Source organism: Misgurnus anguillicaudatus, chromosome 18, assembly GCF_027580225.2.
Source record: "Misgurnus anguillicaudatus chromosome 18, ASM2758022v2, whole genome shotgun sequence".
In the NCBI taxonomy this organism is placed as follows: domain Eukaryota; kingdom Metazoa; phylum Chordata; class Actinopteri; order Cypriniformes; family Cobitidae; genus Misgurnus; species Misgurnus anguillicaudatus.
The window spans coordinates 7,135,465-7,150,042 of record NC_073354.2 but is presented as its reverse complement, the minus strand read 5'-3'; the positions used below and the strand labels follow the sequence as shown (position 1 = coordinate 7,150,042).

General features: G+C 39.1%; 1 protein-coding gene across 8 annotated transcripts in view; it reads left to right on the top strand.

Moving 5' to 3' along the window:
- Positions 1-14,417, top strand: part of myo6a (myosin VIa) — a 63,161-nt gene extending 48,744 nt beyond the window's left edge. For 3 of the 8 annotated variants that reach the window (XM_073855692.1, XM_073855693.1, XM_073855699.1), the window contains exons 23-35: positions 344-473; positions 567-657; positions 1,553-1,703; positions 1,927-2,142; positions 2,634-2,705; positions 2,804-2,964; positions 3,615-3,650; positions 7,475-7,513; positions 8,310-8,410; positions 8,639-8,770; positions 8,865-8,891; positions 11,257-11,478; positions 13,167-14,417. In XM_073855692.1, the coding sequence (XP_073711793.1) occupies positions 344-473; positions 567-657; positions 1,553-1,703; positions 1,927-2,142; positions 2,634-2,705; positions 2,804-2,964; positions 3,615-3,650; positions 7,475-7,513; positions 8,310-8,410; positions 8,639-8,770; positions 8,865-8,891; positions 11,257-11,478; positions 13,167-13,366 (1,578 nt within the window). In that variant the 3' untranslated portion in view covers positions 13,367-14,417. The remainder of the gene's footprint in view (positions 1-343; positions 474-566; positions 658-1,552; positions 1,704-1,926; positions 2,143-2,633; positions 2,706-2,803; positions 2,965-3,614; positions 3,651-7,474; positions 7,514-8,309; positions 8,411-8,638; positions 8,771-8,864; positions 8,892-11,256; positions 11,479-13,166) is intronic. The other 5 variants (XM_073855695.1, XM_073855696.1, XM_073855694.1 and 2 more) reach the window with 5 other exon arrangements.
- Positions 14,418-14,578: the final 161 nt, after the last annotated feature.

Below are 14,578 nucleotides of genomic sequence, written 5' to 3'. Positions count from 1 at the left end.
GTCAAGAATAAAGGAAAGTAGATCATTAAAAGTATAAAATTCATGCAATTGCTTCATGCAAAATATCATTGTAATTTTGTCATAATGTTATTGATAATGGTATATGATCTGGAGACATGTTTGACAGGTTCTGTCACACAGCTGTGATATGAATCTGCATTCTCATATGACGTTATGATTGCAACACAGAAATGCGATATTTCTTGTGATAATAAATTAAAACAGATCCACACCATAAACCTTTAATTAATGCCACTCCTCTTCTATAGTTAGCCTGGATATAAGGACTGATCGTTCTGAATCTGTGAATGATTGAATAATGAGATGATGAATGTTGTGTCAGTTTGCAGAGTTTGATCAGATTATGAAGTCTGATCCGGATCATCTGGCTGAACTGGTGAAGCGTGTGAATAAATGGCTCATCTGTAGCCGCTGGAAGAAGGTTCAGTGGTGTGCGCTTTCTGTTATTAAACGTACGTACAGTAACACAACTGTTGGTTTCCTTTTAAATGTAATGAGCGTGTTGCCATATCAGTATTTATATTGCGTCTCTCTTACTCTCTTAGTGAAGAATAAGATGTTGTATCGAACCCAAGCGTGTATCCAGATGCAGAAGACCGTCCGCATGTGGCTGTGCAAGAGGAAACACAAACCACGGTATAAATCTTCACTCAGAAGTTAGTTAGATGATGACAGCTAAATAGATTGAAACTAGGGCTGTCAAAAAATCAATTGAAACTCCGTGAATACTCGTCACACAAACATGATACACATACCCAAAGAAAACCTAAAATGTCTACTTTTAAACAAGCTAATTATAATCAAAAACAAATATTGCCTGTTTATATAATTTGCATTGAAGTAAAGAGAGTACTGTTTTTCCTGGCTGACTTCATTATCTTTAATGCGGTCACGCCCAGAGGCAGTACCCGCTGTTCACATGGTAATGAACAGACGAACAGTTCAAACTATTTAAATTTCAAGTTAAAATCACAAACAATGAGGTTTTTGTCACATTTTTATTGGTTTTACCAACAAAGGCCACTAGGTGTCAACGGTTTGCTGCATACTCACAAATCACAAATTAATAAATTACTGTCACTGAACATTATTAATAAAAATGTTGAATATATAATAAATCATATGTATTCCTAGGGGTGAATGACATTTAACAAAATTAATGTGACTCCTAAATATCCATCATCAAATGGCCTTGAAATATGAAAACTACATTCTTAGAGCTTTCCAACAATATATAGTTTGTCAAGATTATTTCAGTTTTAAAGGATATCTAATAATAAATATGTAATAACACCTGTTGACATTTTAGAAAATGACTCTTACTATATCATTATTTTTGCAAAATTTGAAATATGAAAACCTCAATCTGAGAGCTTTCCAACAATTTATAGTTTGTCAAGATTAGTGCTCAATAAAATAAACTAATAATTGTTTTAAATATGTAATGGCAAACATCCCACCTGTGGGACAGACAGTGACAGCTAAAAGTTTATGCTATGCTAAATTCTGATCAGTTGTGTATGTGTGTTAGTATTGAAGGGTTGGTGAAGGCTCGTAACCTGAAGAAGAGGATTGAGAAGTTAAATGAGGTGGTGTCCCAACTGAAGGAGGGCAAACAAGAAATGAGCAAACAAATGCAGGACCTCGATTCCTCTGTTGACAGCCACATATACAAGATAAAGGTGTGTATCTGAGTGAAAGACAATCTCATAAGATTCATACTTGATATGTTTGTTAAGAATTTTTTTTAAACACAAGTGCAAACATAAATATCTTGTCTGTGTTTAAAGATGCACTTGTCTTTGATGGTGAGCATCTTTTGCATGAGGAACACAATCATTTTCTTCCAGTATTGATATTCGACTTAGTCATCAGTTACTCTGTGATCTCTCTCGGTCTCCTCAGAGGACCGTCATGAGCCGTCTGGAGATTGATCATGAACATCAGGCTCTGGTGACGCGATCTCAAGAGCTGCTCAATGCCATGCAGAAGAAGAAACAAGAGGAGGAAGAGATGGAGCGTCTGAAACGAATCCAAGAGGAGATGGAGAAAGAGAAGAAGAGACGCGAGGAAGACCAGCAGAAACGTAAACAAGAAGAAGAAGAAAGACGTCTGAAAGTATACTTAAAATTAAATCTCTTGTGTGCTTAGTTCTGAATCAGTCATACAGTAGATTTAGGTGAGGAACAAAATGTAAGAAACTCTTAAAAGGGACATATCATGCAAATCTGACGTTTTTCATATTTAAGTGCTATAATTGGGTCCCCAGTGCTTCTGTCAAAGTAGAAAATGTGAAAAAGGTCAACCCAGTAACTTAGTTTTGGTAAACCATTCTTTGCAAGCATTTGAAAAAGTAGGTCATTGAAATTTGGGTCTCCTTGTGATGTCAGAAGGGGATTATACCGCCCCTTAATCTGCATTATTCAACCAATAAAAACAAATGTACGACTATATGATGACTGAAGATTCATTTTTAGCTGAACTAACCCATCCTTGTGTATTCTGTAAACTCTGGATTGTGATGTGTTAAATGAAAAACTTTTCTTTGTCTTCGCATGAATAAAAATTGCATCTTGTTGAACATAAACGTCTGTATCTCTTTCAGGAAAGTAGAGATGGAGTTGAAGAGGAAACAGGAAGAAGAAGAGCGTAAGAAACGTGAGGAAGAGGAAAAGAGACTGCAGGTCAGATTTCAGCTTTTCACTTTATTGTGCACTTTATGTTGAGAAATAGCTCAATTTTTATTTTGCATATGGTGATTTTTATGTGATGTGTTGATTAGGAGGAGATGGAGCGTCAGCTGGAGGCGGAGAGAGAACAGGATACGGCCCGGCAGGCCGTACTGGAACAGGAGCGTCGGGACAGAGAGCTCGCCCTGCGGATCGCCCAGAGTGAGTCGGAGCTTATCCCAGAAGAGTCGCCCGTGGACGCTGGACTGCGCAGGTATACACGCACCCTCCTGCCGTTCAGTGTGTGTGTTTTGCTTATGCGAAACCTCAGTTTTTTTTTCCTGTTTCACCTTTAACCCCAGGGTAATGCCTCCCTAACCCGTTACCCACTTGAGCTTGAACCTGTGCAATACAGCAACATACTGTTACAATCAATACAATACAAAATACAAATGCATCACATTTGCAATACATCTCCGTATACACATGCATTTAAATAACCCACCGTTAGTTCTCATACAAAATTCACACAAACTGCTATGGTGTTGGGATCTGTTTCATGTTTCTGTCTGTTACCACAGAAAATCATTTCTCATTCCTCAGTGTGTAAAACAACACATCTACTTTACTGGAAAGTCATAGGGGCTATAAGATAAACAACACATTTTATTTCCAGAAGGATTAATATGTGACGCACAGTAACAGCTTTTTGAAACGGCATTTTTTTATGAAAAGAAAACCTGAGGGATACGGCTTAATATTTTTGTGGTATTGGACTTTAGGGTGCAGCTGTTGTTGACAGAGCTTCACTTCAAGCTTTGCTGGTGGTGGGATTGTAAATCATGTTTAATAACTGATGGAGATCTTCATCTCTCCGTCTGTCTTCATCGCATTGTTTAATGTTCTTCATCTGTGTGTTTACAGTGTTGCACCACCACAAAAGCTCAAGAGCTTGACCATGTAGGTTACAGTCTCAGTATGTCTCAAATCAATCGAAAATCATTTTGTTACAAATGATTGGATTAGCTCATTAATGATTAAAGGGATAGTTCACCCAAAATGAAAATTCTGACATCATTTACTCACTTTCATGTTGTTACAAATATGTATCCATTTCTTTGTTCTGATGAACACGGAGGCAGATGACAAAGAAATTATGTCAGAATTTTCATTATTGGGTGAACTATCCCTTTAAATAAAGGTGCACAAAATCAAACAAACAAAAAACGTAACACTCCAAAAAGTTAAATGTTTTTATTCCACATTAGATAATAACAAATGAAAATGATTATTGCTATGTTTACACACATATCAGCTACTATAGTATAACCCAGCTACCCCTAAATTTTATTTTCCTACCCCCTGGTATGAATGAAAGTGGAAACCCTAACCCAAAATTAAAGGGAGAGTTTTAAAAATATCATTATTTACCCTCCGGTCATTTGAACCTCCAATGTCGTTCTTTTTTTCTTCAGAACCCAGATGCAGATTTTTAAAAAGTGTTGTTTTGTCTTTTCTCATTACTATGGGAGTGGATGGTGACTGATGCTGTGTTCACACTGCCAGCCACTTTCTCACTGTGTGTCACCCGTCTCTTTTAATGAGGTTATTAGCAGACGTTCCTAATTCTGGTTTGTCCTAATAACAACTGAGTAACCAAATGAGTAACCATCCTCTCAATAACTAATGAATGATGTGAACTTTACTGCTCTAATTGGTAGTTGCTAATCATCTGAATAAAGTCACGTACCTGAACACGCCCACTTAGCTTTGTTTCCATCAACTTTGAGTCGGATAAATTTCGAATCCGATAAGAACACATGCACTACGATGGAAACACTTTAATCCAGATTCACTTTAAAAAAGTAAAAAAAATTGACTTTCCATGTTGGACGGCATAACTGGACAAACCAGCTAACAGAACTCATTGCACAGCATCTAAGGGGCTGTTTACACTTGGTATTAAGATGTGTTTTCATCGATCGGATCACAAGCGGACGAGAGAGACACATTACGTTTACACCTGGTATTTAAATCCGTCTCTTTTGTCCACTTTCGTCCGCTTCTGTGCTGAATACTATGAGGGGGTGGTCTGTGAGACGGTGGGCGAGTCTCTCTGCTGTCATTCAAACCCGAGCGGGAGTAATTATGAGTTTATATGGACGCAAACTAATATTAATTAGCAAGTAAACATGCTGCACAGTGTTTTGTACATGAGTATGTAAGAGCTTTCTTTGAATTTTCAGCGCAATTGATGAAATAGGATCGCGCAACTTTCACACGCTTTCAAAACGAAACTACGGAGATCAGCCGCTTAGTTTTATCAATGAAAGGCTCAGATTAGATAAATAGGCGGAGAGAAGGCGGTCGCGTGTGGCTGTTCGAGCGCATTCGGCCGCATGTGCGTTCTGCGGCTCCGGGGCGATCCGATCGGGGGTGGTTTCGACCACCTCTGGATGTGGTTGAAAGTGGTCGAAAGTGGACGAGGTCAAAACGCTTTGAACACCGTTTACACCTGGCATTAACGTCGTCCGCTTGTGATCCGATCGACGGGGGCGCATCTTGGTGCCAAGTGTAAACAGCCCCTAAAATGTTATTTTGTGTCTTATCAACTCAAACAGCAGGAATCAACATCGAAAGCAGATTACAGGTGTAGCCTATGTAGTGTTTCGTCTTTGTCTTCGTGTACAGTGACATGCTTCTCTTACTGATATTTAGCACCGGTTTATCAGAAAGTGACGATTTTGCTCTCTTCAGCTCAATGGATGGAAACGCATGCTTCATTAATGTGGCGGTGTGCACACAGCACAGGACGGTCACCATCCACTCCAATAGTAACAAGAAAAACCGTCATGCTGCGTTCACACCAGCCGCGGTAGAGGCGTCTAGAGAGAGTGTTTTCAATGTTAAGTCCATGTGAAGACCATAGACTGTAAAAAAAGATGGACGACGCCTGTTCACTCTTTTCCATTGGTGAAAAGTGAAGCCGCCAGTGTCCCGATACGGCCCTACCATCTTGATCAAGAGTCTGCGCAGTAGCGATTTCGGGTCCTGTGCAGTAGTGAGCAGGAAGTAAAGCCGCAAAATCAAAACCCCGCTCTCGCAGAATGCGCATATCACACGATATCACAGCTGTCAATCATGACGTGACACCACTGTTTTTATATCATTAAATAACTAACTAAAAATAAACTTATTTTAAAAACAAACATTTGAATTTACATCAGCATGATAAAAACTACAGTAAATGACAGAAAACAGCTTCGAAAAACGATTATTGAAGTGTAATAATTTTTTTAGTTGGTCTCAAGTCCCATTGAATAACATGGGGAGGCGGGGTTTATGAACTTTACTGGGACCAGTCACTTGGGGGCGATTGAGACTTTTTGGCTTCACTTTTCAGGGCTTGTGCAGCACGCTTGGTGAAGACGCATTGACGCGCGTCTGGAGGTCTCGTGTCAGGCGTTTTGCGCGGCGCGGTAGACACAATTCCGCCTCATTCGCGCCTCAATGGTGCGTTGCCGCGGGAAACACGTTAGTTGAAAAATTTGAACTTTGGTGGAAAAACGCGTCGCATTAACCAGTTAGGAGCTTGCTTTAGTAGTGACGTGATTACAGGAAGCGAGCGGAGTCGCAGAAGTGCCTCCCATGACGCGAATTTCCGCATGAATGTCTCAATGACTAGAATTTCACTCGCAGCTTTCACACGCGAATGAAGCGAGTAAACTCATGCTATGTACACACCAAACGCGGGGCATTGCTATAGATTACTTGCGGGATTTAACTTCGTGTCATGCGAATTTTCAACTTGGGCGAAGACACGTTTGAGGCGAATAGCGCGTGTTTTCGTGGCAAACGCGCCACCCATATCGCGTCATTCGCGTCGCGTCGTTGACTTTGTATTGCACAAATCGTTGAACTTGCATCTGGTGTGAACCCACAGTGAAAATGTTCAAGCAGCAAACTAGACGCGGTAGACACGAATTTGAACTCAAATGCGGCTGGTGTGAACCCACAATCAAGCGTCAAAATGACCCAAAAGTGTTAAAAAACTTGACTTGTGTCATATTTTTTGTTGTTGTGGATATTGCTGCTGTTTCAGTTGTTACACATTATTTAAGTAAACAACAGTTCAGACACAGATAATTGTTCAGCATTTGGGTTCTTAAAGTCCCCGTGAAGTCATGATCGACTTTCATGTATTTCCGTGTGAAACAAAATATCACACAAGGAAAATAGTGGGCGTGGCTTGTGTTTTCCACTGTGCTTTGATTGGATATAGAAGAGTAGGCGTTTCATTCAGAAATGGAACTCACAGCAGACTGACAGTTGGAGGGGGACGGAGTTAACAGATGCTCCTGCCCAAGCCATCTAGGAAATGATCGCCCAGCCTGATCTCATGAGAACTTCGTACAAATTTAATCGTACAAAAACGTATGATTATCATAAAAAACAATTGCGATTACCCCATCCCTAATTTTGCCCCTTACCCCAACATCACGGGGCTAAAGCAAATCTTACAAAAATATACAAATGTACGTATTAAAACAAATAAAATACATACAAATTGCCATGAGATAGCGTTGGATTTTCAGATTTTGATTCAGACTTGTTCTTAAAGTCCCAATTAAAACGACATTGAGGGTTAAAATGACACGAGGGTGAGTAAGCAATGATAACGTTTTGGTTTTTGGGTGAACTATGATTGTAATAATGTTAACTATTTGTAATGATGTTATTGTGATATACTAACATGTGTGCGGTGGGATCATCATGTTCTTTAGGGAAGAAATGGCTCAGGAGATGTCTGATCTTCTGGCTCGGTGGGTAAAGGGCTTTCTCCTTTATTAATACAAATCTCTTCTGAAAATAAAAAGAAAACTTTTAAAGACTTAAAACTATATATGATTTAAATGACTTTGATCATCTCCAATCACAATATTTCATTCTTCTCCTTTAACCAGCTTCTTTATAGTTTATCTCTTAAATCTCATTCTGTCTGTGAAACTTTTCTGTGAAAGTTCTTGTTGATTCTTTTTTTATTCTTGACAGATTTTGTTATGGTGAAATGAGATTTGAGTGTGAATTAATTCTGTGTTCATTCTTAACATTGCAAAGTCACATTCATTTGAACAAATTGACTATTATTAACTAAATTAACTTTTTTAGATTTAGTAACTCTGGTCCCCAAAAATCAGACTGTCAGAATGGTTGTTTTGTTTTTATTTAAATATTTCCTGCTTGTTTTTAATCTCAGTTTACAAAATCTTTCTTGAGCTGAGTTTTATAAATGCTTAGTGAAATTTTATTATGTTATCATAGAATATTATTATATGTATATTTATGTGTTTATGTTTGATGCTTTCACCCTAAATTGTTTTTGTAGCAGGCAAACAACTCATCGAGAAGCGATCACAATAGCCCAGTTACTATTATTTGAACTAACTCTACATTTTGTGTCATAACTAACAAAGAAAGGAAAAGAAAAACATCCCAGACGTCATTACAAACCTGTAGAAAATTGTATCAGAGATATTGTGTGTATCAGAGGAATCATCTGAAATCTTCTTCATTGACATGCCTTCATTTGGTTTTTTTATTGTGATATTTTGGATTCAGAGGTCCACAGATGGCCACAAACACTTTAGCTGATATCAAGAAATATGAACTCAGCAAGTGGAAATATGCAGAGTTACGAGACACCATCAATACGTCCTGCGGTGAGAATCATAACTTTTATTATTAGTTTTAATATATTTATGAATGTAGAAACACATTTACGAGAATTATGACATAAGACAAATAAACAAATATTTCCACTCGTTTGTTTTAATGACCTCATGGTTTGAACTCATCCTATGTGCTTCACTTTTAACGTTCAGATAACATGATCAAATATTGATGTGTAATATTGTTAAAAATAGAAACGTCTATCTTTGTTTCTCTAGATATCGAGCTGTTGGCTGCGTGCCGTGAGGAGTTTCACCGCAGACTGAAAGTTTATCACGCATGGAAGTCAAAGAACAAGAAACGTAATGCTCAGGAGGACCAGAGAGCACCGAAGGCCGTCACTCAATACGGTAAGAGATCTCACAGCTCTGAGATCAGACAGAAGTGTGTTTGCTTCAGTCCGGGGAGAGGATGAAATCTTTTCTCTGTTTTATTTTGAAATAGTTGGAATATTTGATAGCAGATTCAGAGGTGAGTAAGGTCAAAATAATAACCCAACAGCTAACAAACTCCTCCAAAACACATGACTGAATTAACTGTGTACAGTAAAAAGAAAGACTTGGCTTATATTTACAGTAAAATTACTCACAAATTAACATCAAACAACAAGCTGTAATACTTAAAGCTGCAGTCCGTAACTCTGGCCTCTCTAGCGCCATCTCTGATTGAAATATAAAAGTGCAGTTATTTGTGGAGTAATATTCTGTGCGTGCATTGTGCTACTGATCACCGCATCAGAGCAAATCTGTTATTACACATCTACATGACAGAAGTACATCCGCATCCGACCGATCTAAACCCATATTAGTATCTATTTTCACCCATCCACCCGGCGAATGTGCCGGTAAAGTAATTGCTGAGGTAAAGTAATATCTGCCGCGTTTGTTTTGACTGTTGTTTCAACAGATGCCATATCGGTTCAGATGAATGAGATGGATGTTCCTGACAAGAACATGTTTATATTTCATTCCAAAATCACAAGAAAGAAATAGAGACAGAGCGCAGTTATGCTAATTTGAAAACCACACCCACCGGGGGGAGACAGTCCAGCCGTCTCCATTCACTTTGCGTTGCGTGAGGATGCCTCCTTGTCTTTTTTGGCTTATAACAAAAAACAGAATAAAGCCTAAAAGCTGCTGTGTGACAAGAGTGTAAAGCTAACAAGCTAAAAAACCCAGGAATACATTTTTATAAGCTTTCGACCCCAAAAAAACGAGCGTTTAAAGACACAAAAGTGGATTGCCGACTATGTTTCCCTCCAGTGGGCGTAGTTCTATTAAAGGAATAGTCTACTCATTTTCAATATTAAAATATTTTATTACCTTAACTAAGAATTGTTGATACATCCCTCCACCATCTGTGCGCGTGCACGCAAGCGCCGGAGCGCGCCGCGACGCCTCGATAGCACCCAGCTTAGCCCCATTCATTCAACGGCACCATTCAGAGACAAAGCCAGAAGTGACCAAACACATCAACGCTTTTCCCACCCAAGACGAGTAGCCACACGAGCAAGTTTGGTGGTACAAAACAAAACGCAGCGCTCCTCCAAGCGGATTCAAAAGAGGAACTACACTTTATGGCGCAATAGCACTTTTGGGAGCACTTCGACTCGGCGCAATAACACCCTCCCTCTCCCATTATGAGAGGGCGAAGGGGAGCGGACTTTTCAGGCGAGTCGAAGTATTCCCAAAAGTGCTATTACGCCATAAAATATAGTTCCTCTTTTGAATCCGCTTATAAAGGTATGGGCCGGAAATGACAGGGAGGCAGCCTCTGGTGGTGCAGGGTCAATGGGGACTGATGGATTGTTTTCCCCCCCGGTGGGCACGGTTTTCAGGTTATGACGCGTTGCGCTCGTTTACACCAGCTGCGGTAGAGGCGGCAAGCGCGGGTGATTTACATGTTAAGTCAATGCAAAGACGCGATTAGTCATCCTGCGGCGTGAATGGCAAATTCAATTGAGCGTTGCCGCGGGAAACGCGTGAGTTGAAAAATCTGAACTTCGCGGATTTCCGCGCCGCGATAACCAATCAGGACCTTGCTGTAGTAGTGACGTGATTACAGGAAGCGAGCAGAGTCTCAGCAGAGTCGCAGAAGCCCCTCCCATGACGCGAATTTCCATGTGAATGTCTCGAATGACTAGAATTTCACGCGCGAATGAAACGAGTAAACTCAAATGTTCAAGCGTCCAACTATGCGCGAATAGTGCGTTTTTGACGCCTCTACCGCGTCTGGTGTAAACGCAGCATAATGCTGCATAATGTGATTACTAAGAGTCAAACCTAATGCTGCGTTTACACCAACCACGTTTGAGGTCTACCGCGTCTAGTTTGGTGCTTGAACAGTTTGAATGCATTTACACATCTAGAGCGAAGTAGACGCGTGGAAAAAGCAAGCAAGAGGCAAAATCTGCTTCTTGTGGGAGGGGCAAGTGCTATGCGGTTGTCTGTTTACAAGATGGCTGATGTTGATTTTGCTTTTATCGAGAGAGTTACCGGTTTGTATTTGGTCACCTTACTATAGGGGGAAAATAAACGGCGCGGATCGATAAACGTCACGTGACTCAAAAGTGAAATGTGTATTTACATTGCGTCTACCGCGCCATGCCAAACGCCTCATTCGCGCCACGAGACCTCCAGACGTACGTCAACGCATCTTCACATTGACTTAACATTAAAATCACTCGCGCTTGACGCCTCTACCTCTAATGATCTTTGTGCTGCTAGTGTAATGCTCCACTAACCGAGCTACAGGACGATATTTTAGCCCCAAATTTTTATGATACTGACTATCCATGGACTGGTAATAAGAGATTTCATGTCATATCCTCCTTTAGCACAACAGAACCAGGTCGCACCCGCCTTGCCTCGGCCGCACGAGCAGATCGTCATGAGCAGACAGCAGCGTTTCTTCCGCATTCCCTTCATCCGACCCGGAGATCAGTTCAAAGATCCTCAGAGCACAAAGAAAGGCTGGTGGTACGCACACTTCGATGGGCCCTGGATCGCCCGACAGATGGAGCTTCATCCAGACAAACATCCCATTGTGCTGGTGGCAGGTCTGAATCACAGCATCATCACACTCGTTCACTTTAAAATCAACGATCAATGTGACTTGATCTGGCATTGAGAATGCGTTGAACAAACAATGGGTTTAGAAATAATATCATTGTAATGAACTGTGTAAGTCCAGTTTATAAACCGACTCAGACTTTGAGTTTTTTCTGATGTTTATTCTGATCGGCACTATAAGTGCAGCATGTCAAGATGTAAAAAATTGCATTTTTAAAATAAAGTTAAATAAATCTTCAGCACAAAATATTTACATTTCTGTTACTGTAAATAGTTTTATACACAGTTTATTCACTTTTATTGTGTTTTATTATGCATTGTGTGTATTATCCTTGGCTGCGTTTCCCAAAATCATTAATCATATAAGCATATAATCATTGAACGTTGATAAACAATATTATTAACAATATTAGTACGTGCACATCGGATGAAGATCATTAGGCTAAACATTTAAAAAACAAGCATCGGCTACAATTACAAGTGACATTTCAGCACTTGAGTTGACAAACAGATAGCGACTCTTAAAGGATTAGTCCATTTTCTTAAAAAAAAATCCAGATAGTTTACTCACCACCATGTCATCCAAACTGTTGATGTCTTTCTTTGTTCAGTCGAGAAGAGGTTGTGTTTTTTGGGGAAAACATTGCAGAATTTTTCTAATTTTAATGGACTTTAATAGAACCCAACATTCAACACTCAACTCAACACGTAACAGTTTTTTTCAACGGAGTTTCAAAGGACTATAAACAATCCCAAACGAGGCATAAGTGTCTTGTCTAGTGGAACGATTGTCATTTTTGACAATAGAAATAACAAATATACACTTTTAAAGCACAACTTCTCGTCGTGTAGATCCGGTCGTGATGCGCCAGCTGACCCCACTACGTCACCGCAATACGTCATGACGTCAAGAGGTCACAGAGGACGAACGCGAAACTCCGCCCCAGTGTTTACAAGCGTCTTGAAAGAGGACCGTTCCTACGTTGTTGTATGTCAACTGATACTAATTAATGTCTTTGTGTCAGTTTATTGTTTAAAATGGTCCGCAAATGTGCGTTTTATATATGTAACACGTGACCTCCCTACGTCACTACGCATTTACGTTAGGTCGCGCTGGACCGGACCTAGACGAAAAGTTGTGGTTTAAAAGTATATATTTTTTATTTTTCTTGTCAAAAATGACAATCGTTTCGCTAGATAAGACCCTTATGCCTCGTTTGGGATCGTTCACAGTCCTTCGAAACTCCGTTGAAAAAAACTGTTAAGTGTTGAGTTGAGTGTTGAATGTTGGGTTCTATTGAAGTCCATTAAAATTAGAAAAATTCTGCAATGTTTTCTTCAAAAAACATAATTTCTTCTCGACTGAACAAAGAAAGACATCAACATTTTGGATGACATGTTGGTGAGTAAATTATCTGGATTTTTCTTTTCAGAAGATGGAATATTCCTTTAAGTAGCACTTGAATCCCAGCTGCAAGCAATCGTTTTAAGTGCATTTTTAGGAAACGCACATAGATGAACAATGAAGTTTTTTTTGTAGAAAGCGCTCTTAAGAGCTAAGTTCGATCATTACGGGGATACGCAGCCCTGGTTATCCATTATCAGCCAGTATTTCATCTGTAGTTTGTGAAACACTTTGTGAATGTATTGCTTTATTTTGCTTTTGTTTGCGCAGGCAAAGATGATATGGAGATGTGTGAGTTGAGTTTGGAGGAGACGGGTTTGACGAGGAAACGCGGTGCTGAGATTCTGCCCAGGCAGTTTGAGGAGATCTGGGAGCGATGTGGAGGAGTTCAGTACCTCAGAAAAGCCATCGAGAGCAGACAAGCCCGACCCACATACGCCACAGCCATGCTGCAAAATCTGATGAAATAAACACAACCATACTGCACAGCCTACTGAATAAACACATACATTCACAACACACACACATAATTTAACACAAACACATGCACACAGCCATGCTGCTGAAAAAACACACCCGAGTCTTACTAATACACACACACATTTAGATTAGTTAGAAGTTAAACTGCCAAATCTCACATTTATTTAGTTTTTTATGTGCTTTGTTTTTATGTAGTTTTTTTTTCTTTAGTAGCTGTTTGAAAGCTTTGTTTGTTTTCTCATATTTTAATTTCTGCTAAATTGAATTATTGTGTTGATTTGATTTCTTTACTGTTCTTCACAGCGTAATTGCCTCTAAACTGCCTCTTAATATGATTATTGTCATTTTGTTTTTGGTATGAGTATCATTAATCCACAACTTTGAATATGTTAGTTTTTTCATAACATTTGAATGAATCTTTGACATGCAGATGTAAATACTGATCTCAGTCAGCACTTTACACTATTTACAGTTTTGTTATTCTCAGTGAGTTTAACTGCTTGCAGGAAGTATTTACAAAAGCTATAAATACAGTAAATACAACAGCTCTGGTAAGTAATGACGACTAAATTATGACTCTTGAATGAAAAACATTTAATAAAAATAATGATTTTAATAGTATCATTTGGTCATTCTTATATTGTAGTTATTCAAACCTCAGCATTGTAACGCTAAAATCATGACATAAAATCAAGGACAACTTCAGCTAATCGTGACATAAAAATACTAAGTGTGAGATGTAATTGTGATATCGGACCAAATGTGTATAAGAGCAATATGCAAATGACATTTCATGAGTTATGCAAAATGCAGGTCTGTACAAAGTTGTTACTATGACATCTCCCACTAAATAAAGTTGTATTTTTTGTCTTTTCTTTTAAAATAAACCAAAACAATTGTGTAATTTATGACCTACATTGTATAATCACAGCTGCTTACATAGTGTACTGCAGGGTTTCCCAACCAGAGGGGCCTCAAGATGACTTAAAACTATTGAAAATTGGCCAAACAAGCATTAAAATAAGATAAAACAAGCAAAAATCAAGATGTTTCTTTTTTTGGCCATTTTAGTAGTGAATATACATCTGTCTAGTCATTTCAAGCTCTAGTTAATTTTATTCTTCTAGTTAATTTTATCCTAGTGGGCAACTAGGAGGCCTTAAAGTGAAAAAGTTTGGGAACCACTGTATATATAAACAATT